Genomic DNA, 24,920 nt, shown 5'->3' with positions numbered 1-24,920 from the left:
AATCCAGTCATTTTTGGAAGTCACGTTAGCATAGTTAGCTTGTCTTCAAAGCTAGCCTACTCTACAGACAACAGTTCAGTTCGCTGCCTCAACATGTCTCAGTTATGAACGCCGTTTGATATAACATTCAGAATTAATTGTTTTTTCAGACTTACTGCATGTGCTTGTTAAAAGAAATTAGCAAAGATGCTGAGTGTCCGATAATGCACACAGCGTAGAAGCTAGTTAGCATGTCATGCTTCGGGGCGCGACATTCAAAACGCAACAGTGGACGACGTTAACCTCCAGTTACCACCTCCATTGCCCTCAATGTGTGTTTTTACAGTTACAATCATTAGGAATTAAAAACTCGCAGTTGGAACAGTTGTATTTCTCCAGTTAAAGAGACTTATTGTGAGTCTTGTTGCTTTCTAACTCTGATATTCCGCATTAATTCAGAGGCTTGTCAAGTGGCTGTGAAAAGAGTTGGTATAATTGTAATCACAGACTCTCCATAATAGCAGCCGCTGCCGGGGAAACGAGCTAACTAATCACTTGAGACTGATTCAGAGCTGAGAGCTGATTGGAACAAGAGGCTTTAGGGACTCGAAGCCACCATGGTTACTGACAACAAGACGTGAAGCTTGAAGCCAGTTTATTCACCGTTGAACTGCGTAGAGATTCACACCTCCCTCTCACACAGACGCGGTGAGTTCTGCTGCTTCATTCCCAGGTAGTTTACTGTCGGGTTTTGCACCTGCCGCAGGTGAGATGGCCTCGCTCGGGCAGCCGGCCTCTCAGGTCGCCAACCTCGTACCAGGGATGGGGAAGTCTGCAGCCGTGCTGGGGCTGTCCGCCGGGCTGGGGGGAGCGGAGCTGGAGCTGCAGAAGATGCTCATCGACGAGAGGATCAAGAGTGAAAACCACCGGACCAACTACCAGACCCTGAAGGCTGAGCACACCAGGTACTGAGGAAGGAAAGGATTCAGGCTATATGGACCTTAATGGAAAAACAATGCAACTACGCTTTCATCACTGCTAAAAGAATGATATAAATGTCGGATTGAAACGATCCTAAACTCTAAGGATTATTCTACTTGAATAATCCTTAGAGCATTTGCTGAAAGAACAACACACTCAGAGCAGCAATTAAGCCAAAAATGTACAAAAAATATTTACGTTTTGTGTTTAATTAGAGGAAAAAACAACAAACTTCTCAATCTGTAAATATGTTCTTCCCAGAACTTCTCCACTTGAAGTTTTAGCTTCAAAATTTGTAAAGATAATCTCATATTAAGCATCTGTTTTGCTAGCCAATTATTGATTGGTTAATTAAAAAACATGGCCAGTGTAATGATGCTGAGCTTTGTTTTAACTACAAATGATCAAGCATTCAATAAAGGAATATGTTGTTGCATTTTAGGTAATATAATATTTCTATTAAAAAAGAAATGGAGTTATTCATTTGTTTTTCTTTTATGAATTTCTAATATTGTATCAAACAGGCTTTGGCAGTTAAATGAGAATCTGCAGAAGGACAATTTTTTTCTATCCGATAAATTGTTTGGAATAATCGATACACTAATTGATTACTAAAATAATTAAATAGTTGCAGGTGCAGATCAATGATTTGAGCGGTTCAGAGGTTTTGTGCATCAATCAGGCAGAAACTTTACAGTCGACTCTCATCCTCTGTTCCATTCTCTCTATTCCTTTCCTGTAAAAAAAAAAATTAAAAAATAAAATAATTTTTTAAAAATAGGATCAAGTCTAGAATGAAGCAGACTCGTTTGGATCTAATAATTAGAACTGAAGCTGCGTCTCTTCAGTCAGAAACTGACTGGGAGGAAAAAAAACGTTCTGATCTCCAGCAGATTGGCTGTTGCATTTCTGTGTCTGTCTCCGTCTCCAGCCTGCAGACGCAGTTCACTCACGCGCAGGGGGAGGTGAGGCGCCTGCTGAGCGACAAACAGAGCGAGCAGGAGAGGCTGCAGCTGCTGCTGGCTGAGCTGCGGGGAGAGCTGCTGGACAAGACCAGGGAGCTGGAGGAGCTGCGCCTGCAGGTACAAGGAGAAGGAGATGTTTTTTTTTTCTTCTTCTTTTTTTTAATATAGAGGTGATTTTGTTGTTTTTCTCCGGTGAGCAGGTGATGACCCCTCAGCGCCTGGAGCTCCTCAGAGCTCAGGTGCAGCAGGAGATGGAGGCTCCGGTGAGGGAGAGGTTCAACAAGCTGGAGGAGGTGAGGCCGACGCCACACAGCGGCCAATCATCTGCAGCCTTTTTCCCCTGCCGTTGGGCTGATGGCGCCTCTCCCTCTGCTCTGTGCGATCGCTCTGCAGGAGACGGAGAAGTATCGGTCCGAGTACAACAAGCTGCGCTACGACTTCACCATCGTCAAGTCCCAGCTGGAGCACCAGAGGGAGGAGCACAGCCGCATGCTGGAGGAGAGGAGGATCCTCCATGAGGCCGAGGTGGGAGTTCACCACACGGCTGGAGCAGCCTCAGCTTTTCTGTTATAGATTAGTTTGATTTCTTTCTGACTTTTTTTTGTCTAATTGAGTTAGTTTGAATTACTTTTAAGAGTGTTTGCTGGTTTTTATTAGTTAAATATTGTTTAGTGGTGCAGCAGGAGATGGAGGTTCCGGTGAGGGAGAGACGATCCGCTGACCGTCTGGTGTCCTGCTGTCAGGTTGCCCGGCTGGAGAAGGAGCGGGAGGAGCTGGTGGCGCAGTATCAGGATTCAGAGGCCCTCCGTGACGGGAAGCGGGTGGAGGCGCTGCTCAGGGAGAAGGCCCAGCTCCACCAGAGGCTCAAAGGCCTGGAGGCGGAGGTGGCCGAGCTCAGGGCCCAGAGGGACTCCTCGGGCCAACAGGCTGAGAGCGTGCAGCGCATCCAGATCAGACAGCTGACGGAGCTGCAGTCTGCAGTCAAGTCACAGGAGGTGGAGCTGCTTTCATCGCCCTGCCGCGTGCGGTAGGATCAGATGTAACTTCATGAACGATGTTTCTGACAGGCGGAGCGTCAGTCGCTGCGGCAACAGCTGGACAGGATGGAGAGCGAGCTCCAGCAGAGCCACGAGCAGAACGGCCAGCTGACTGGGAGGCTGCACCGCGCTGAGAGGGAGGCCAGCGCTCTGACCGCTCAGGTACGCTGCTCAGCATCCGGTCTGAGTCTGATTCCTCAGGGAGTCGCTGCTGCCTTAACTCTTCACCTCTGACTGCTGGCAGATCGACAGCCTGAAGCATTCACACAAGCTGGAGCTGGCCAGCGTCAGGCTGGAGTGTGCTCGCTCCAAAGGAGACATGGAGAGGGAGAGGGACGAATTGCAGGGACAGATGGACGGTACAGAGACACACCCGGACACAAACATACAGAGTCGTGTTTTTGTGACTTGTGGGGACTTTTTATTGACTTCCATTCATTTTCTACGACCTTTCTTTTACCCTACCCCTAACCGTCACATACCTAACCCTAACCCAAAACCAACATTTCCCCTCGTGGGTTCCAAGAAAATGTCCCCATAAGGAGCAATGGTCCCCACAACCCCAGACATAGGTTCCCACAAGGATATAAAAACCTGATTCACAGACACACACACACACAGGGCCCTGATTGATGGATAAACTGGTGTGGTTGACATTAACATTACATAACATTACGTGTTATGTAATGTTATTACCCATCACTTTTCATTTAAAGTTAGAACAATTTTAATTATGACCAGTAGAACTTTAAAACTGACTTACAATTTAAAGAACGTCTGTCTGTTTGATCTCTGCAGAGCTTCCAACAGCTCAGCTCTGACTGGCGTCTGTTTCATGTTTACTATTAGTCTGTCAGTTATCTACTTCCTTCTAGCATAAGACAAATAATTTTCCAAGAAACACTAAAATCACTGTTTTTCTTTCCTTAAAGTCTTACCTTGCTTAAGTCAATTCATTAATAAAAGCTACTGTAGACAATAAGCTGTGTTCATATTTTCCAAGACAGGAAGCATATAATGTGTGTATCTGGTGTGTGTGTGTGTGTGTGTGTGCCAGGTCTTCAGGCAGATGTTGAGGTGCTGAAGGCGGCGCTGGAGCGAAACAAGGAGGTTGTGTTGGAAAAAGAGAGAGAGATGGTGAGGAAGGTGCAGTCGGCCCGAGAGGAGGAGTTCCACAAGATGGCCACCTTACACGAGGAGAGGTGAGAATCGGTTCATGAACCTGTTCCTGAACGAGTGAGGCATGTTAAATCGTTCTCCATGTGTTTGTTCTAGGCTGGAGTTGGAGAACCGCCTGGCAGTGTTGGAACAGCAGAGGGCGCTGCAGGACTCGTCGGATCAGGCGCTGAAGGAGGAGTGGGAGGAACGACTGCGCAGCGCTCAGCAGGGAGAGGAGTCGCTCCGAAGAGAGCTGCAGAACCTCAGGTCAGCTGGGCCGGGCCGGGTCGGTACTGTACACCACAACCTGGGCTCTTTCTAAACTACAAACTCTGTGTTGTAGTTCATCAAACTACAACCACAGAGATTCATAACCCTGCAGATGATCCACCAAAATGCCACATTCTATTTGTCAGGTTTAAACACCTATTAAAGACAGATTAAAACAAACACAGGAAAGACAAGAGAGTTAGATTCTTTTGTTCTCGTGAGGAGAACAGACAGAGATGTGCTTTCAGTTACAATCTCCTACCGCTCTGAAAACACATCTGCCTGCTCCTCTTTTTATTGCATTCAGGATCCCTCTCACAGAGGACGCTGCAACTCTCAAAGGGCGGGGAAAACAAATCATCACATAGTTGCAGCGCTAATGACAATCACTAACTAACACACACGGTACCTAAACTCTAGATTATTCTGTTCCAGGCGCAGGGTTGAGCAGAGCACGTCGTATGTCTTCACGGCGACAGATTTATTGTTATCTAACAGATCAAGGAGGCAGAGTTTTCTGCAGGGCAATAAACTCTGCTGGAAGCGTTTGAAACATTCACAGAAACATTCTTTATACTAAGATTAAATGAAATTAAAGCATATAAGTCAAAACATTATAAAGGAACATGAAACATCAAATATTTGATAATACCAATAATACTATTTATTCAACATTTTCCCCCTGTTTATTGAATATTTGTCCTAATTCTCTTATCCCTCCTAAACAGCCACTTCAAACGATTTTCAGCTGGGAGTTCATTTTTAAGGACACAAATATGCTTGCACTCAAGGGTTGTACTCAGTCCAAAAGTCAGGATCTGGATACAAATCAGGAGAATCCTGGTCAGAGCATTCTCTTTCAGAATCAGGATCTTTGACTAATAAAGGATACATCTGTGCCATCCGGTCCTCCATGGGCGAAATCGCTGTGGTAATGAGACGGTTAAACAAAAACGCAGGCAAGGAATACAACAACATCCACACAAGATTAGAATGGCAGCAAAGACTGCCATTGATACTAAGACAGAGGACACAAAGGTTCGGTACTTTCCAAAACCATCCGTCCATGCATCTCACATGGAAGTATCCACTCCAGAGTGCTCTTTCATTTTGCCATTCAGGGTACGGAGCCCTGTAATGGCCTTCATCAGGCTCCCATCAGCTGCTCTGTTGTTGGGCAGAAAGGTGCATCAACTTTCTCCGAAGACAATGCACACCCCTCCTTTCTCAGCCAGCAGCATGTCCAGAGCTGGATCAGTGAGGCAGCGGCCAGCTGCTCGTGAACCGCCTCGAAACCAGCCTGTGTCCAGTGGCCCAGTTTTTGTACGTTGTAATGGATGTAGTTAATTCTGTCTACGTTTTTGTTTATCGTGCACCACCAACAAATTGTGGATTCAAAACATGCTGCAACCTGGTCAGCCAACTTGTATTCATCAGGTACACCACGAGGGACACCGATGGCATCGATGTATGGAGGGTCATTCGTCTTCCATGTCGTTTCTTTAAATGATGCCTCTGCTGAGGCATAATGCTGGACAAAGTGTGTGTTAATAATGCTGGACAAAGTGTGTGTTAGTTGTTTTGCAGACATAGGATAAACAGAAACTGGTACTAATAATGAAACTAATTCACAGAACCCTGTTACCTTTCCAGGTAACCTATCAAAATGTCTGTCATCACCACACCACCATCATTGTTTTCAACAGTATCTACCTCTTTTACCTTCACCCCTGTGCGCGAAATCCTAAATATCTGTTTCTTAATAAAGGTTTCTTGTCATCTGCTGCAGTAAGGGAAATATAGAATCATAAGTCACACAGCTTTATTAGTCTCATGTGATACAGTTTGTCCTATTTCATCAGCCACTAGAGTGTCCCAGAGTATCATGTACCAAGTTTCATCTTTGTAGTTTAGCCCTTTCTCATTTTTTGCTCAGCAGACTGAAACAATGACACTAGACCGAGGTGGAAAGCATACCTTGATGTCTCCTCTCATTCTGTAAGCCATGCCACAGGACTAACTTTTTTCATTTGTGACAAGAGTAGTTCCCAGATGAAAACATAAAATAAAAACAAAAATGACATTTTTTATTCGCCATTTCATTGACGTGCAAGTTCATTCAGCTCCTAAAGACACTACAGGGTTGTGGATAATCTTCACCAGTTTGAGACGGCGAAGAAACTGTGTCCAGCTACACAGTTTAGCCCCCTGTGTAGCTGGACTTACCCTGTAGGTCGGTGAGCGTCCTGAGCTTGCTTTTTTTTTTTTTTTGGCTACTTTTGACATGAAATGACCTTTTTGCACTGTCGAAGCATCTGGGGTTTTTTGTGGGAAAAAGCTCAATCCATTTAGAGAAAACATCAATTATTACTAAACAGTACTTTTTCCCTTCACTTTTATGAAATCCATCTGTATTATTTGAAATGGATACTGTGGATTAGGAAATCTTCCTCTATGCGGTCTTGGATTTCCCTGAGGGTTGTGTTTAGCACAAATTAAACAAGCTCTACAAAACATTTTTTGAATAAGAAATAAATCCATAAGAAGTGTAATGTTGATGTACCTGTCCTACCATCCCCCCTGTTGAGACATGCGAAAGGCCGTGGCTCAATATTGCGGCCCATTTATACGAATGTTTTGCTAGGATAGGTTTATTTGCAGGTCACTTATAGATTTCCTCTTCTATTTTTGCTCCATTTTTTTTATCCAAAAATCTTTTGCATTTTGAGGACTTAATTGTTGCACGTCTTTTAGGATCTCTTGTCATAAGTTAAATTTTTCTTCCATATGTAAAACCTTTATTTGTCCCTCCGCTGCCTTTTTTTTGCCATCTTATCAGCGAAGGCGTTCCCTAGAGACATTTATCTTTCCCTGTGGTGTGTGCGGCACATTTACAGATTGCTACTTGTTTTGGTAGCTGCACAGCTTGTAGTAAATCTTTTAATAATTCTGCATGAGTTACTGGTTTCCCTGTAGAAGTTATCATACCTCTATTTTTCCAGTACTGTTGCAAACGAGTATTGGCTCTCGGTGTAAATCGTTACTTCTTTATCTTTCATCAGTTTACAAGCAGTGGTTAGCACTATCAATTCTGCAGCCTGAGTTGAGTAATGTGAGGGGAGTTTTTCAGCTTTCAACACTATTTTGTCAGTCACCACTGCATACCCGGTTTGTTTTGTGCTTTGTTCTGCCATTTCCTGACAATCATGCTTTGTACCATCGTCTGGAAGAGGTAACAGTGTTGCAGGATTTAAAACTGTGCATCTTTCAGATGAGGTTGAGATAAGAGTGTGGACATACATGAAAAACGCCTAGCAGGTGATGAGAACGTCATATTTGTCTGCAATAATAGTGCTGAAACAGCATGTGGTACTTTTAATGTTAACGGATGAAACAGTACAATAGGAGCACTAACCTCTACTGAGGCAGCAATCACAGCTCTCACACAGTGAGGCAAGGCGCACGCCACACTATCGAGTTTGGAAGAGAAATATGCTGTTGGTCTCATTTCATCACCATGTTGTTGAACTAGTACCGAGGTCATAAACTGACCTCTACAATCCGCCATCTGGACAAAAGGTTTTTTATAGTCCGGTAAAGCAAGCGCAGCACTTGACACGAGGGCCTGCTTTATTTCACAAAGTGCTTTTTCTGCTTCCTCCGTCCACTCCAAACAGGAGGACAGTTTCAGGTCTTTTTTATACATTAATTTGTTTAAAGGAGCCACAATTTCTGCATAATTAGGCACCCAGTTTCGACAATAGTTAGTTAACCCCAAAAAAAGACATCATCTGTTTTTTTTTGTTTGTGGTTTAGGTGCTTGAAGAATTGTTGTTTTTCTATCCTCCATTATGGTCCGGCCTCCTGCACTCAAATTATGACCCAAATATTTTACTTGTTCTTTACACAGTTGGAGTTTACTTTTATTGACCTTATGACCTTCCTCAGCTAGATGTTTTAGAAGTGCTCAGGTGTCTTGTTTACAGATTTCCATGTTTGGAGATGCTAATAAAACATCATCTACGTACAACAAGACTTGGCTCCCTCCTGGGGGTTGAAAAGTCTGACATGCTTGCACTCATCACTTGAGAATAGATTGTAGGGCTCTCACAGTAACCCTGAGGCAGCCTGGTGTATGTGTACCTGTTCCCTTCAAAAGTAAAAGCAAACCAAAATTGACTCTCTTTATCTACTGGTATTGAGAAAAAAAGCATTACTGATGCAACGTTCTGTCTAAGGACTTTAATTCATCAGGGAGGCGGTGTGTTTTGTGTCTGTGTACAGACAGGTCACTGTGATCTTAGTGACCTTGTTGAGTCTGGCTTCATGGTTCTTATCAGCCCCAGGCACATTCTTGAACCAAAGAGTTATGTGTAAGTTATCAGGAGGCATTTGATCTTGTGGGGCAGAGATGGCTTTACGCCCCTCAGCCAGAAGTGTCTGTGCAATGTTATGTGGGGGTCTGTTGGGCACATCCAATGAATAGTAACAATGTGGTTGTCCATGTCCCTGGACAACAACTTTTATTTCTGAGCGCCTTGTAACTGCTATGTGCCCATCAGTGGTTGGAATCAAAGCTAATCCTAGCTGTAAAAGGTCATTTCTCCCTAGTAGGTTTACTGGGCATTCTGGGAACATCAGAATGGACAACTGACAAGCCTGTCCCTGTGGATCTCTAAGCCAGACTGGCTGATTCATTTACTTGTGTTAGTTTCCCCCCAGCTGATCTTACGATGACAGTTTCCCCACTAGTCCTTTCCCCAGGAATGTTTTCTCTACATGTTGTTCACCAGTGTCACAAAGGAAAACTACAGGTCTACTATTTATAAAAAGAGTTACGTCTGGTCTTACACTGTCCATAGATAATAAATCCTGAAGATTTAATTGGACCTCTTCACTCCCCAAACTTTCTGATCCTAGTCATGCTGACTGATCTGTGTTTTTGTTTTTTTTCCCCGGGCAATTTCTGGCTATGTGTCCCTCTTTCCCACAACACCAGCATCCTGAGTTGTTCTGCCTGTAGTTCCCTCTGCCCATTCCCCCTTTCTGTCCTCTGCGGTTCTGACCTCTGCCCCTAAAGCCTCCTCTTCCTCTAATTTCTAGATAAGACACTTGCTCCTCATCTTGGAAGAAGGCTCCTGAAACCCTTTTCTTTCCTTTTGCGATCTTCTCTGCGTGTATAGCGTGATTAATGTATTCATCTAAGGTCCCAGTCCCCAGTCCTATGTAATGTTTAGCTACCCATGTTCTTATCGCATCTTTTGACCCTGCATGTAATGCATTTTTTAACTGTTGTTTATAAGGACCATTTTCGTCATCCTCTTCCACCAACCCACTGTGTGTTCTAAATACTTTTGTCATTCTCAGTCTGTACTCATCAAAAGATTCTCCCTCCTTCTGTTTGATTCTGCTGATCTCAGTGTAGTTTGCTCTGCACTGATATCTTTGAACTGTCCTTGCTGCTAAAGCATTCACTCTGTTTGTTAATTTGTCAGCATCGTGTGCAAGAACTACAGGAGGGTCCCCTGTTGATGGGCTCCACCCTCCTCGAACATGATGCCAGTCACTGCCTAGAGCTGTCATCCATGCTTGTTGAACCTCGTGTCCGTTTAGATGGTAAGATTCACGCAGGTTATTCATTTCTTCAACAAAGCGGTTTACATCCTCTTTAGGGGATGTAATCCCTTCTAAAGCCTTTTTTATGTCCTCCAGAGTCCATGTTCTGTACACCAGGATGGTGGGCTGTTCCCCCTCAGCCCCTGCATTAGGATTTGCCACTTGTATCATAGGATACAGTCCAGTTGTATGTGGCTGACTATCTGGCCCTACTGAAGGACAACATGGGGGAGGGAGAGAAGGCACAGTGGGAGCTGTGACTTCCTGCTCCAGACTCTCTCCTAATTTTTTAGAGCTCTCAAACTTTTCACCTCTTGATCTAGTAAGGAGTCCTTCACTATCTCTCCCCTCATATTCCAGGGGCGAGGGCAAGTCGGGGTTTAGTTGTGCATCCTGTACTATATTTGTTTTTCCCCCTCTGTTTTGTTGCTTCGGTACTCGTTGACTTCATCTACTTCCCCTCCCCCACCCGCTGCTTGCTGCTCCACTGCCTGCCTTCTCAGACTCCCAGGCCCTGTCTCATCGTCCTCCCTCCTATAGAACATCACATTTTGGGATTTCTTTTCCCCTTCTTCTCTTTTTAGTGCCAATTCTAACCAAAATTTGACATCATCATACCCTTCTTCGCGCATTTTCTTTGGATTTGATTTTGTTTTTTGTTTTATGTTATCCTGCAGTTCAGTTAGTTTTTGTGAGTTTAGACGGCCGTCAAAGTTATAGTTTGTCATCCATTTATCTAAGTGTTTTATTTTACGGGGATCCTGATTTTCAACATATTTCCAGTCATTTGTTTTTAAACTGTCTGTTGGCTCTCTTTTACTTATCCCTTTCCCCATTTTATTTATTTATTTATTTTTATGAAATTTGGTCCAGTTTGTCGACGCCTAGGGAATCCTAAAAACTGGAGATCTTTTCAGTAGGCCAGCAATTAAAAATACCTGTAGTGGTAACTCCCGCTTCTACTCTTTCGAGTGGGAAGTTCTTCGCCTCTGCATCCAAAACAGGTTTGCTGGTTACAACCCTACTGTTTTATATGAGATAAAATACCAAGTGGTATTTATACCTCCACTCACTCTCACAATCACACCTTGCGGAAATTAAGCGCCTGTTTTCGCCGCCCTTTTCTCTTTTCTCGCCTACAACAGCACCGCACCAGGCTCCGTCCACCTTTTCCCACGGAATTTTGCGCAAGGACTTCGCACGCCCTTCACGGATTTTGTGCACTATTTTTTACCTAGAATTCACAGGGTTTTCTATTCGCGCAATGACCCCCAGTCATTCACCACTCTTTTAAACAAGAATCCACTCACCCTCCGTCTTTCCCTCGGAGTCTTCAACCTTCAGATCCCAGCAGGCAGGCCGAGCGCCAGACCTGGAACAGGTTCTGATAAGTTTCCACTAGGAAACCTGCCGTGCGCACAGATTTACTGGGGTCCACCACACCTGCTGGAATCCTTCCGGTATATTGACCTCCGGCTCTCGAAGGACCAAGTTAATGTCAGGTTTAAACACCTATTAAAACAAACACAGGAAAGACAAGAGAGTTAGATTCTTGTTCTCGTGAGGAGAACAGACAGAGATGTGCTTTCAGTTACAATCTCCTACCGCTCTGAAAACACATCTGCCTGCTCCTCTTTTTATTGCATTCAGGATCCCTCTCACAGAGGACGCTGCAACTCTCAAAGGGCGGGGAAAACAAATCATCACATAGTTGCAGCGCTAATGACAATCACTAACTAACACACACGGTACCTAAACACTAGATTATTCTGTTCCAGGCGCAGGGTTGAGCAGAGCACGTCGTATGTCTTAATGGCGACAGATTTATTGTTATCTAACAGATCAAGGAGGCAGAGTTTTCTGCAGGGTAATAAACTCTGCTGGAAGCGTTTGAAACATTCACAGAAACATTCTTTATACTAAGATTAAATGAAATTAAAGCATATAAGTCAAAACATTATAAAGGAACATGAAACAACAAATATTTGATAATACCAATAATACTATTTATTCAACACTATTTTACAGGCTTAACAGGCTGCAGCTAAAAGACCTAATTATTAAACATGCTAATACGTCAAGACCATAAATCTAACACTTTTTAAGGATGCACAAACAACCTGAGTTAATCTTTACATCTTTATTTTGTAATAATAAGTATATAAAAGATGTAACAAATGTCAGATAACTACAGATAAAGACGAGATATTTTAATCCTTCACTAACGGCCCCAAGCATTGGCCTTCAAGTAAAGATCCTGTTCCTGTTCTCTGGTTTGAGACTGCACTGTGTCATGTTGCTCAGTAAAGTCTGGGGATGATGTGAGGTTGGTCTCAGCCAGCACAGCACAATAACCACATGATCTTAATTGATTCTAGAAAGTCCTATTTTGTGTTTCTTAGAAACAAACTGCAGCAGCAGAGTTCACAGCTAGAGGAGCTAGAGAGACAGAAAGCAGAGATTCATGACCTGCAGCAGGTGAGTCTGCATCTGTTTCTTCTTTTCTATGTGTTTTTGTTTTAATGGAGTTGATTTCTATCCTGAATATTGTCTAAAACAACAGCAGAACCAGGAGCTCAGTGTCCAGCTGGGGGCGCTGTCGCGCTCTGAAGGCGAGCTGACGGACGCCAACCAGAGACTGAGGGAGACTCTGGACAGAGTGAGGGAGGAGGTGCGGGCGGCCCGGGCCCAGGCGGAGCGGAGCCAGCATGAGGCAGAGAGGTGCGTCCGCTCGCTCTCTGTCCGCTTTCTGTGCGTCTCCACGTCTTCACGTGTGTGTGTGGCTCCACCTGCAGGACGGTGGAGGACCGGCGGGCCGAGTGGTTGGAGGAGAAACACCGGCTGCAGGAGCGAGAAGCGGAGCTGCAGCAGAAATACTCTCAGGCTAAAGAGAAGCTGCAGAGAGCAGCAGTGGCTCAGAAGAAGGTCAGTTGTTAAATTTGAGGATGTGGAGAGTTTTAGACACTCAGGCCGAAACGTGAACGCTGCAGCTGTTTGTCGTTTAGAGGAAACATCAGACGGAGAACAGAGAGAAGAAGCTGCACGACAAGATCCAGCTGCTGGAGGCTAAAATCGAACAGCTGGAGCTGGAAGCTGCTGCCGCCATAAAGAGGTGGATATCAGTCCATCATGTCTGCAGCTCCTCTGTCACACATCACTTCTTCTGAATATTAATATTTCATTCTTCCAGACGGTCAGTGTTCTCAGAGGAGCAGGCGCAGCTGAAGCGGAGGCTGAAGGAGCTGCAGCGTCGGCACGACGACTTCCGCTGCCTCTTGCTGAGCGGTCAGGGCCCCGCCCTCATGACCTCCACGCTCTCCCTCGGGGTCGAAGGGCGACTGGCTGCTGACCTGGTGAGCTTCAGACCCTGAGGCAGCACTCAGGAGGAGGAAGGAAGCTCGGCGCAGGCTGAGTGTCGGGAAATGAACAAAATATGACGCTGAAAAAAAGCAGCTGATGTTTCTTTTCTCTGGAACTGGAATGAGATTCTTTAAAAGAGGATCATGGAGGGAAAGTCAGTTTTTCTACTAATTGGAAGTTTAGAAAGACATTCTAATGTTGATGACGTCTTAACCTTTTTTTTGTTTTGTTCATCTCATTACTCACTAGTTCAACTGAAGCCAAGGTTCTGGAACATGCGTGGAAATTCCTACTTTATGGTGAAATGAAAGCATCACCACTGACCGACTGGGATTTAACGTCATCCCTGTTTAATCTGGAATAATCTAGTGCAGAGATTTCTAAGTATCGTAGATCATGTAGACAGAAGAAATAGCAATGTACAAAATGCATATTTAAATGTCCACACCGTCATAAAAACTAACCAGTAGATTGTAGATAATTGCCCTGATGTAGGCAGAGACTCTAAAGTTCTGACAAAACTCAAAGTATTCGACCCCCGGATTTACAGAAAGTGTTCTCCATGTTGAAGCTTTCTACACATTCAGCTGTGTGTGAAACACACTGCAGAGGAGATGATGGGGGTGATTGTGTGTGTCCTGCAGGAGGGAGAGTTCTCTCTGCTGCAGAGGAGACTGGAGAGTCTGGAGAACGCTCAGCAGCAGCAGCTGGAGGAACTGGGATCACTGGTGCAAAAGGAGCACGATGAACCTCCCAAACACGACCCCCTGACCCCTGACCCCTGACCCTGTCACTTTGGACTTATAAACATTTTGTAATCGGACGGTGCTTTTTCAAGTCAGGTGCATGAAAACAGTTTGCACAGATGTATTTTTCTAAAAAGTGAACCAGTTTCTTGTTTTTCTTCTTTGCCTAGAACAGAACCGACTCAGGATTCAACCTGTTTACATCTGGTTTAGACCAGGGGTCAGAAACTCACTGGTGCTCAACAGAACCTGCTTAACATTTTCAAATTTAGCTTATTTTATGGCTAAAAAAACAACAATTTTATATCATAGGAAAACTTAACTTTTACAGTAAATTAATGTTCCTTGTGGAAACAAGTCATATTTATGCAAAATGGAAAAATGCAATGTACTTTTACAAAATGTAAAAAAAAAAAAATTCTCCTGTGCCATTAAGTGGTGTATGAAGTATCATCAGCTTGCAGACCCCTGGTCTAAACCACAGAGGAGGAAATAATTTGTATGCAGCTGTGACAAAAAGCACGACATGCTGCAACTTGCACATGAGATGATGTACAGATTGTTATTTTTACTTGAACAATTACTCAGGGATCTTTGTGACTCATTTGTGGCTTCCTCTGTCTTAATGTGATATTAAATGCTACTGTTCGTCAGGTGACTTCTGTTTTAGCTCCTGAAACATCCCAGGGTTTAGTTCCCATCGTCTCTCTGAGGCTTTAGAGCAGAAGATCCAGCCTGTTGGTCACAAACCTTCCCTGAACGTTAGCAGCTGATCTCTGAAGCAGAGTTTCAGCTCCACGTTTGCTGCAGGAGACGACACGCGTTGCCAGTTCAGCGTTTGTCATCCTAGATGTGGAAGCAGCTCCTCCCTTCCTGTCGTAGTTCACGTCAGGTCAGCATTAGCGCTCAGTTCCAGGAGCAGCTCTTCAGTCCGTCAAACAAGTCTTTGACATGCTGCAGTTGCTCCAACAGCTCAGCGGGGGCGCCGTTACTGGACAGCTTCTCTTTAATCTGCGGAAAAATCCAGATCGATGTAATGTGAACTAATTTTCCTAAGATCCACCAACAATAAACACTAGATTTCCCGTCACTCGTGTTTGTGCAGCTTCTGTTTTGCTGGTCCTTTTTCAGTTTTCTGTTGGAAACATCTGGAAAGCTGATAAGAAAGAAGTCCTGCTCTGCAGAACAGAACCGGAAACAACAGGCTGACGTGAAGCAAAAGAAGCTCTACTCATTTCCTTTGCGCAGCGTTTCATGTGACATTCAGTTTCACAACTCGAGTTGCTGCTGCAGCTTTCCACATCTCTGACAGACGTGTGGAAACGGCAGCAGACTAACTACCACCATAGTTTCAACACGTTCAGAATGTGAGTCCATGTTTCTGAGAGGCGGATTTACCAGAAGAGTAAATCTAATCCAGCAGCGTTTCCTGGCCTGCATTAGGCTGTTTGTGCTGCTGAAAGTCTCCCAATTTGGATTTGTTGTCTCCAGCAAAAATCAGATGGGAAGATATGTGGTCATTAAGAAAGCAAAAAGCTGCATTAGGTTGTGATTCTGCCCTCAGCTTCCAGTCTATCTGTTAGCAGTGCATTATGGTTCTAATCTGCAGCACAACTAATTAAAATGGGGATTTTTAACTAACAGTAAAAGCATCATGAAGCTGGAGCAGTGGAGCCGAGGTGGATGTGAGGACTGACCTCTGTGAAGTAGCGCTGTATGAATTTGAAGAGTTCTCTGAGGGCCGCCGCTTCATTGAACTCGCCTTCATGTTTCTGAAAAAACAAGAAAAAAAAAACGGAGGCCAGTCATCATGGCTGCCATGAAATCAATAGCCTGTAAACATCAGCCATCTCGTCTCTGTAAGTGTCACGACCTGATTAGTTCACTGCCTGAACCACTGGAGGAAATCTCATTCCCTCCTTTTGTAGAGTGAATTTGCCACTGACTCTTCATACTGTACCTTTGAGTTAATAGACACTTATTTTACTAAACTACACTCGAGGTTTGCTGAAACTACAAATATCAATATTTCACTATTATTGTATATATAGGGAGCTGAATTTCAATCAGTTCTTTAATGTATTCTAAAGCCCATCCTGCGTCGTTCTTCCGCTTTAAAATTAAGCCCCATTTTGTGTCGGCCTGCCTCTTTAAGTTCTGGTAGAAATCAGTTTATATACAGCCACATAGGATTGGTTTTGCACAACATTGTCTGTGTAACCTGTAAAAGGATTCCTACAAGTCCATCATTGCTGCAGCGTTCACCGCTACTGGAAAAAAAAAAAATCTGTCAAGTACGGATGCACGCATAAAAATGAACAGCTTTTCATCACATCCATAAAGTAATAATAGGGAGCTAAAACAAACTGAAGACTACTGAGTAACACAACAATCGTTACTCCTTCCTCGTGCCATTAGCTCTTGCTAATTTTAAAAAAATGTGTTTAGCGGTTTAGAATGAACAAAGCCAAGGTTCTTGTTAGGTAAATTAATGGAAGTGAAGCTGACTGGTTAGCTGTGCTGACCCAATAACTACTGCCAAACATATATTCTCCATTGCAACTACGGCGGCCATTTTGGAAAAATATTCAGCAGAAAAGAAGAAACACAAGATCAAGAAAATAATATATGTGATTTCTATGGTTCAAAAACATGGAGGCTCTAATTTGATACCAAACATTCGATTGCAGAGCAAAAAATTATTTTCCATGACAACCATGGTGGCCATCTTGAAAACTCAAAAAAGTAAAAATATCAGTAAATCTTATTTGAGTGGGATTCTATCCAGTTTGTCTGACATCGGCAAATTTTGTTTTCTTATATGACCATGATGGCTGCCATCTTGATTTTTTCAGTGTCTAGTTTTTTCTTTTTCTCCTAAAAAAAAGTAAGACATCGGGAACATCTCTGGCAGATGAAAGATTTTGCCGAAATATTTAATGACAAACATAAATTTCTCATTGGATTTGTGCAAAACTGGACTTTACCTTGGACTCTCCCTTCAGGAAGTCTTTAAATTCAGCATCGCTCACTGCTGGCTGCTCCCTGATCTGCTTATAGTAAGCCTTCACTTCCTGCTTGAACTTGGGAATGTCTTTGGCATAGAGCAGCTTGTTGGTTGGTGCATGCTGGAAAACATCAAGATTCATTAGAAGTCATTTTTTTTGCAGTCGTACCTTGGAGTCCTGCCATCTGTCTCAGCAAAATAAAAAGAAAAAAGACGGAAACAGCACTTCCTGTGATTGTGCAAAAGGAGACAAATGTGCAAAACATCTTCACCTTCCCCAGCTGGGTCTCGCTCAGAGAAAAGGAGTCCATGAAGGCCTGAGCGATGACCGACAGGCAGCCATCCAGGTGAGGCGTCTTCTCCATGTCGAACACAAACTGCGGGTTTTTCAGGATGTTGATCCAGAAGCGCAGCGGCAAGCTGGTGTGGACAGAAGCAGCGTCTGTTTTAATTGGCTTCCTTAGAGGTCGTTACTGTCCAATCAGACGCCGGGAAGCTCATCCGTACCTGTTGGTCTTCCAGATGTGTCGGACATCTGGGTCGGTGATCTTCATGGTCTCTGCCTGAGTGTCCAGGAAGTCAAAGAAGTACTTGATGGCGAGGGGAGCTTTGCTCTGGGTCATCCCCCAGATGGACCTGAAGAGGTTCTCCACGTAGGAATGAACGGCCACCTTAAAGAGACAGGACAACACGGGATAATGCACGGCTCATACTGAAACGATCCAAACGTTGGCCGTTGTTTCAGCTGGTATCGGTTCTGCTGGTGCGGCTCTCTGTTTTGCGCGGGGAAAGTTTCCTCTTGCCTTGGTGGAGAGCAGCTTGGTCAGGTGCACTTCCTTCAGCTTCAGCTTCTTCCTCTCTGGGTTCTTCCCGTGGTCCTCCACCACATCGGGGTCAATCTGCACCACCACACCAAACCCTCACATCAGAGCCACGCAATGACTAACGCAGGTCCATTTGATAGAAAATGCAAACCGTCTCCTACCAAATGGAAGTATTTTCCACTGAAGTTTTCATCATCTAGGTGAGAAAAACAGATTGCAAATAATGATTTTTACTTGGAGCAAAACATCAGAAATCAGAACGTCTTGCATACGAGGTCTTCATCCAATATAATATTCCACCCAATCAGGATGCTTTGTCTCGTAGTGAGATTGTTAATAAGAATTATTTATTTAATATGTCAACTAAAATGACATAAAATGAAGTCTAAATATTGTGACTCTAAGTATGCAAATGTTCTACAGGAAGTTTTATTTGCATATAAAGTATGTAAATGAAGCTTCCTGACAAAAACATTTTTCAACCAGAAAGAATTTTTGGAAGATTTGATGCTAGAAAATAAAGACCAATAAAGACCTTTTAGTTACAGGAATGAGAAAAGCAGACAAAAGTCATCAACAACCTGCACAGAGTCATTGTTGAGGAAGCTGCCTGGTTCAAAGTGCAGCAATGGAAAGTTGAGTGGAAAGAAGAAATATAGCAGAAAGATCTACAGATATTAATTAATTAATTAATAATAATAATAATAATAATAATAAATCAAATTGACAGGGCCATAGCTAGGCATTTGGGTTCCATCGGCACAAATGTTTTGTGGGGCCTTTTTTTGACCTTTTCCTTTTTCTGTGGGGCCCTGAATGTTGCCGTCTCTGTGAGGCCATGTTCAAACACCAGACTGACAAATTAGAGATTAAAGTGCAGCAGATTAAAGTGCTGGGACTGACTGTCCCAGTGGGTCAGTCAGTCCTGAACCAGAGATGAAACCAGGAGCTTCTTAGCTCAGCTAAGGAGAAAAGAAACTGGACTGCTGCTGAGCAATGTTAGCAGTCTTCTGTTGTTTTTTTTTTCCGGATGTAATAAATTTGATTTTATTTGGAAGGTTCTAGAGTCTGAAGGAAGAATTTAAGTTTTGTGTGTCCTCAGGCAGAATGGACGGTGGAAACATCTGCTGTGATCCACTGAGGTTTATCAGGTCTGACGTCAGCAGACTTTGATTCTTTAGACTCTAAAGGATCACAGTCATTACATCAACTTTTCAATGAGACTTTTTGATATTTCTGAGTTGAACAGACAGTAAAGTTAGCCTGATGTGTTGTGGGTATTAGGAAGCTGTGCTGTATATCAGAGTCTATTTTAGCAGTCATTTATTGCAGCTACTGTTTATTGTGAGGAGGAGGCCTTTGCCTCAGAAGAAACTCTGAATTTAGAACAGAGATGAAGATGATGAAGTTGATGATGATGATGTACACACCTCAGCAGAAGTGTGAACATGGTCACAGCTCAGAGGTTCAACGATATAAAAACATGCAACATGAATCTGTCATAAATGCATTCCGTGGTTGAAAGTGAAGCCATGAAGTTCTTACCTTTCACACTCCCCTGTGGGCTGAGTGGAGGATGAGTTTTCCTTGACAGCACTTTCACGGTGGCCCCATCATTAACCTAAAGCAGAGCAAACTCAATATGTTGAACACAACCACAAACCACAGCAGAATTAACCAATCAGCCGGCCGGAGAAAATGCCTCTGAAGCAGCTAAAGGCTGAAACCTGGTTTGGTTTTCCCATTTTCACTGATTGAAAACATGACAGCATGTCCTGCTACTCTGAGCTTCCAGTTTAGTAAAAACCAGATAAGCTGTTGTCACACTTGTTACTCATCCTGCTACATGTGGCGGATAAGTAACAACATCTCATAGTGAAGGGTCCAAACGAGAGGACATGAAGTAGATTTTGTCGAACATCATGACTTGGAACAATGTGTGTGTTGTACAACAACGTACAATACACACAAGTTTGCTCTACACAGTATTAGAAGCCATTAGGACCCACTTTCTCCTCATCCATTTGCCTTTATTTATTTATTTATTTATTTCAGATAAACAGCTTGACCCTTTCTGGATGCGATGACAAAAAAGATGAAAGGAGCTTTCCATTTCCTCTCTGTAGCATGCTGCTGGCTCCGAGGACAAAACGTTTCATTCTGTGTAAAGTGGGCCGAGAGTTTGACAGAAAGTGGAAGTGGAACTGAGGGAGCTCAAGAACAGCTCCTTCACCTTCACCTTCATTAATGCAAGCCTTTCTGCTCAGACCAAATCTGGTGATGGTTTAAAATTAACTTTCTGTAATATTTGAAAGTTTGAGTTTGGGGTGTGAGGAACTCAGAGGTAAATGTGTATTTGCTCCCTGTTACAGACGATGTGTGTGTTCTGCTTTAACTAACTGGACTCTGTCAAACAGCACTGACTCAGCACTGCAACACGTCAATATATCGTGTACCAAATTATTATGCAAGTGATATTTTCATTCTTTGAATGTGCAGCATTAAGTGTTCACATGTAATAACATCAAAAGCTGTTTCATCAAATACAGACTGAGTTACATGTTAACATAGGACCTTCTTTGATATCACAGAACAATTTTCTGCTTGAGGAAACTCCAAAGGTTCTCAATAGGGTTGAGGTCAGAGGTCAGAGGAGGATGGTTACCACACCATGAGTTTCTCCCCTTTTATCCCCATAGCAGCCAATGACACAGTGGTATTCCTTACAGCATGAGATGGTTCATTGTCATGAATGAAGATGATTTTGCTACTGAAGGTATGACTCTTCTTTTTGAACCATGAAAGAAAGTTATCAGTCAGAAAATCTACATACTTGCTGAGGTTATTTTCACACCTTCATGGACTCTGAAGGGGTCGACCAATGATTCTCTCCCCATGATTTCGGCCCACAGCATGACTCCACCACCTGCTTTCTGATGTCACAGCTGTGTTGGGACGTGGTGGCCGTCCACCACCAATCCACTACTGCGTCCATCTGGACCATCCAGGGTTGCACAACAGTCATCAGTGAACAAGTTTGTTTGAAAATTAATCTTCATGTACGGCTGGACCCACTGTGACTGTTTCTGCTTGTGACCACTGGTTAGGGTGGCTGAATAGTAGGTTGATGCACCTCAAGCCTCTGGAGGATCCTCCACCTTGAGGCTCCAGAGGCTCCAGCAGCTTCAAATAACCATTTGCTGCTTTGTAAGGACATTTTAACAGCTGCTCTCTTAATCCCATCAATTTGTCTAAGGAAACTTTCCTCATCATGCCTTTATCTGTACAAACTCATCTTTGTTCTGAATCAGCCACAAATCTCTTCACAATACGATAACGCTTCAGTTTTTATTAAATATCTAATGTTTTCATATCTTGTCATACAGCACTACACTATCTGATGATTTTCGTCACCAGAGAGATTCTTTCTCTTTCCCATACTGCTTGAAACCTGTGGCCTGATTAATAATGTGGAACATCCTTCTTAAGTAGATTTCCTTTAGTTGAGCTCACCAGAAAAACTAATCAACCCAGATCTCTGAAATGAATTATAGTGATTCAAAGAGCCCTGACACACAATACCATCTATACATTTAATAGCACAACATTTTCATAATAATATGGAACACTGCGTACTCATACCTGACGACTGAAGTAAGACTAACTGAAGCCGTTTTTGTTCTCACCTTGTAATGTCTGAGTGTGTTTAGCTTCGTCACCTCCCCGATCACCTCAGAGCCTCTGTCCACTTCCTGAAGAGGAAGAAACAATCCATCCCTCTCGTACTCTGGCAGAATATAGAAAATAAACCCTATTAATTTAGAAATTGCAGTTTCGGAACAAAGTGTCAACATTTTTGCCTTCCGGTCACGGGTCACTGCAGGAAGGAAACCCTCACCAGTTTGTTTTTTCCCATCACAGAGAAAAAGTTGCTAAGTTACTCAAACGGAAAGATAAGAGATATTTGCTGCAGAGCAGAGTAAAAATAAAAAGCAAAGTTTGGTTTTCTGTCACAGATACTGGCGTTGTGGTTTGAATGACTCTGGTGACATCGGCTCAGTGGGTAAAGTGATGCAACTGATCTTATCACGAAAATACAGAACTGTTTTTCTTCTGTACTTATTCCAGCATTTTAACTGAGGATGAACTGATGGCAGTTTTCTGACTAATCGACAATCTGTAAAACGCCTGACCTGCTGATTCTGATGTTGTCTGAAAAGTTGCTAAATGTAGCAACAAAGTTGCTGAGTTGGCAACAGTTGGGTGACTGTCGTTGACAGCACACGTCAAAACAAAGCAAAAGGGGACAGGGGCTGATTTCAAGGCCTCTGCAGAGGTAAATAAGAGCAGCTGATTTTCCAAAATGAAGGAAATCTGGGCTGATTTATCCATACACCTCTAATTTTAGCAGGTTTTTTTTCAGTAGGTTTAGCAATGATACAATCCAGAGAATAAGACCAGAAGTAGTTTGTTCCACCACTGGTAAATGGTTCTTTTCTTTAATCCATTGATTCATGGATCTGATAGAAACCCAACCTGCTCACTTTACTCAGTACCTACAAGTTTCTTAAAAGAAGTCTTCATCTGTGTTGCATCTGAAATATTGTGGATTTAGATTCTTCACTTTCCACAGGACAACTGCAGAGATTAAAACTCATTTAAAGACATAATCTGGAGGCTCTGATAATAATCTACTATATATTGAGGCAGTTATGGTTCCAAGTGGGCAGGATTGTCTGACACTGTGCTAACATGGTTCACATCTCACTTCACAGGTCAGAACTCGTTTGTGTTGTTAGGTTAGGTTGGGTTATTTTTAATCACCATCTACATGATACTGTTAGCTCATTTTGTGAAGTAGTAGAACTTCTCCTGCAGTATCTGTACTGATGATAATTAACAACAGTTGGCCCATCACTGCTGCAGGGACTGTAGTAGTCAAAAGAGGACAACAATAAAGAGGTGAATACTTTTCTTGGGTCTAAATACATTTCAGAGTTGATGGTCTGATATAAACCATGTACAGCCCTCAGTTTATTAAAGACCTCATTGCATTAAAGTTTTTTTGGCTTTAGTGGCCTTTTTATTTGAAAATGGTAAGACATATATATATATATATATATATATATATATATATATATATATATATATATATATATATATATATATATATATATAGAGAGAGAGAGAAGGTCTCTCTCTGTATGCGGGTAGAGCTTAACTCCTGGACCACCCCAACTTTACTACATCTGAACCACAAAGATCTATTCATTTTCCTAATATGGTCATTTTAACATTTCCTCCCTGTTTGTGGTTTATGTCACGTGTCATTGTTTTTGGGGCATCAGGTCTTTTATCTGCTCCTTTGTTCGTCCTGTGAAGGACCCTGCGTGTGAACGCTGCAGCCCATCAGTGTTGTCAGTTCCACTCACCAACACTGACATCTCTGACAGACGTGTTGTAAGCGAAGCCAAACTTGGTTTTGAAGGTGTTGAGGATCTTCTCTTTGAGCTGCTCCACGGTGTCACAGCTGAGGGCGTCCACCTCCAGAGGCTCGCTCACCTCTCCATCACTGCCCACCGCGAACAGAACCTTCAGCTTCTGGAGGTGCAAACACAGATAAGATCTCATTCATTTTTCTCTTTGCCTGCATAATAAAGGTAAAGTATTTATGCCTTTTATTTGATATGTTAAATGTATATGTTTTTGCTTCTTTTTTTGTCATACTTTGGAGTTTTCAAGTAATTTTTATATTATATTTTTATGAATAAAAACATAAAATACATTTTTCAAATAATGACTATTTGAGGGAAAGAAAACCTTCCTATCCACACCCACCTGGTCCTGTGTGAACACATAAATCCATCTCCAATCATGAGCAGAGTTCTAAAGACCAAAACCACTTCAGAAGAAAAGTGGAAGCTTTAGGAATGGTAACTGGACTGAACTTATCTAGCGCTTTTCCAGTCATTTTGACCACTTAAAACGCTTTACACTAGAGTCACATTCACCCAGTTGCACTCACAAACACACATTTATACACCAATACACAGATCAGTAGGCAATTTGGGGTTAAGTGCCTTCCCCAGAGGCACATCGACATATGGAGGCGGAAGCTGGAATCGAACCTAAAACCTTCCGATCGAAAGACAACTACTCTACCATACAGCCACAGTCGCCACAGGAAGAGGCGCTTCCTGTTGCATCTGGTTTAAAACTAAAGGCACCCAGAAAACGACAAACTGAAAATAAACAGTTCATGGTGGCAGGGTGATGGTCTGGGCCTGCTTCTGCGATCTGGATGATTTCTCATAATTGTCACAACCACGTATTCTGAAAATCCTGGAGCAGAATGCCAGCCCACCGGTTTGGATAATGATCCAATGCAAACCTTCAAGATTGTGTCCAAATGGGTAGGAAAAATAAAACACTAAATAAATGTTAGAGTGATTTTCAAGGCTTTAAGTTACATTTATTTAGACATTGCTAAATGTGAGTGTGACCTCTTCCATGCTAATGGAATCATCTGGTGACATACTGAGTTCAGTTGCTTTTCAACAAACTCAGGGAAACTATTAACTTTGGCTTGGAAGTCTGCTGGCCGTTTCTGATACTTTAAAGTGTGCGACTCGGCTCCACCGGCGGAGTGTGCAGTGGGACGGGGCGAAGGGGAGACGCATGTAGCAATAACAACAAGACGGCCCGTCTGCAAAATCATTTACATTCATCTTCAGCTGTGGTTCTCTAAGCTGTTTGCCCGCAATTAGCTTTTCTTCTGGTGATGTTCTTGGTCCATGTTGTCAGTATGAATTAATATTTAATGTATTTGTCAAAAAAATGTGTCATGAAGAGTAAAAAAATAAAATAAAGATGCAGGACCAGACAAACTATAGAAAAATAGAGCAACTGACATCTGATGTGATGTAACTGGCCACACATTTACTGACAGCTGTATTAAACACTTAAAGCAGTTTATT

General features: G+C 43.0%; 2 protein-coding genes and 1 long non-coding RNA gene across 4 annotated transcripts in view; 1 reads left to right on the top strand and 2 right to left on the bottom strand.

The window, feature by feature from the left end:
- LOC122826253 overlaps nucleotides 1–308 on the bottom strand; it is a 2,990-nt gene extending 2,682 nt beyond the window's left edge. Inside the window, exon 1 of the long non-coding RNA XR_006369755.1 lies at nucleotides 156–308. This is a non-coding gene — a long non-coding RNA (uncharacterized LOC122826253). The remainder of the gene's footprint in view (nucleotides 1–155) is intronic.
- cep83 (centrosomal protein 83) overlaps nucleotides 1–15,202 on the top strand; it is a 15,508-nt gene extending 306 nt beyond the window's left edge. Inside the window, exons 2-16 of one of the 2 annotated variants that reach the window (XM_044107864.1) lie at nucleotides 746–944; nucleotides 1,892–2,042; nucleotides 2,126–2,218; nucleotides 2,319–2,450; nucleotides 2,669–2,920; nucleotides 2,993–3,124; nucleotides 3,207–3,321; nucleotides 4,020–4,164; nucleotides 4,238–4,387; nucleotides 12,409–12,484; nucleotides 12,570–12,727; nucleotides 12,802–12,931; nucleotides 13,012–13,118; nucleotides 13,197–13,359; nucleotides 14,011–15,202. In XM_044107864.1, the coding sequence (XP_043963799.1) occupies nucleotides 751–944; nucleotides 1,892–2,042; nucleotides 2,126–2,218; nucleotides 2,319–2,450; nucleotides 2,669–2,920; nucleotides 2,993–3,124; nucleotides 3,207–3,321; nucleotides 4,020–4,164; nucleotides 4,238–4,387; nucleotides 12,409–12,484; nucleotides 12,570–12,727; nucleotides 12,802–12,931; nucleotides 13,012–13,118; nucleotides 13,197–13,359; nucleotides 14,011–14,151 (2,139 nt within the window). In that variant the 5' untranslated portion in view covers nucleotides 746–750 and the 3' untranslated portion in view covers nucleotides 14,152–15,202. Of the gene's footprint in view, nucleotides 1–745; nucleotides 945–1,891; nucleotides 2,043–2,125; nucleotides 2,219–2,318; nucleotides 2,451–2,668; nucleotides 2,921–2,992; nucleotides 3,125–3,206; nucleotides 3,322–4,019; nucleotides 4,165–4,237; nucleotides 4,388–12,408; nucleotides 12,485–12,569; nucleotides 12,728–12,801; nucleotides 12,932–13,011; nucleotides 13,119–13,196; nucleotides 13,360–14,010 lie in introns of those variants that run through there. The other variant, XM_044107863.1, reaches the window with a different exon arrangement.
- LOC122826250 (plexin-C1-like) overlaps nucleotides 14,678–24,920 on the bottom strand; it is a 24,740-nt gene continuing 14,497 nt past the window's right edge. The window contains exons 22-31 of the mRNA XM_044107862.1: nucleotides 23,376–23,544; nucleotides 21,630–21,730; nucleotides 19,489–19,564; nucleotides 18,105–18,139; nucleotides 17,923–18,018; nucleotides 17,627–17,790; nucleotides 17,392–17,539; nucleotides 17,100–17,240; nucleotides 15,810–15,884; nucleotides 14,678–15,123 (exon numbers count right to left, since the gene is read on the bottom strand). Coding sequence (XP_043963797.1) covers nucleotides 15,019–15,123; nucleotides 15,810–15,884; nucleotides 17,100–17,240; nucleotides 17,392–17,539; nucleotides 17,627–17,790; nucleotides 17,923–18,018; nucleotides 18,105–18,139; nucleotides 19,489–19,564; nucleotides 21,630–21,730; nucleotides 23,376–23,544 — 1,110 coding nt within the window. The 3' untranslated portion in view covers nucleotides 14,678–15,018. The remainder of the gene's footprint in view (nucleotides 15,124–15,809; nucleotides 15,885–17,099; nucleotides 17,241–17,391; nucleotides 17,540–17,626; nucleotides 17,791–17,922; nucleotides 18,019–18,104; nucleotides 18,140–19,488; nucleotides 19,565–21,629; nucleotides 21,731–23,375; nucleotides 23,545–24,920) is intronic.

The sequence above is a fragment of the Gambusia affinis genome, linkage group LG23, assembly GCF_019740435.1.
Source record: "Gambusia affinis linkage group LG23, SWU_Gaff_1.0, whole genome shotgun sequence".
NCBI classification, from domain to species: Eukaryota; Metazoa; Chordata; class Actinopteri; order Cyprinodontiformes; family Poeciliidae; genus Gambusia; species Gambusia affinis.
This window is presented reverse-complemented; position numbering and strand designations above follow the sequence as displayed.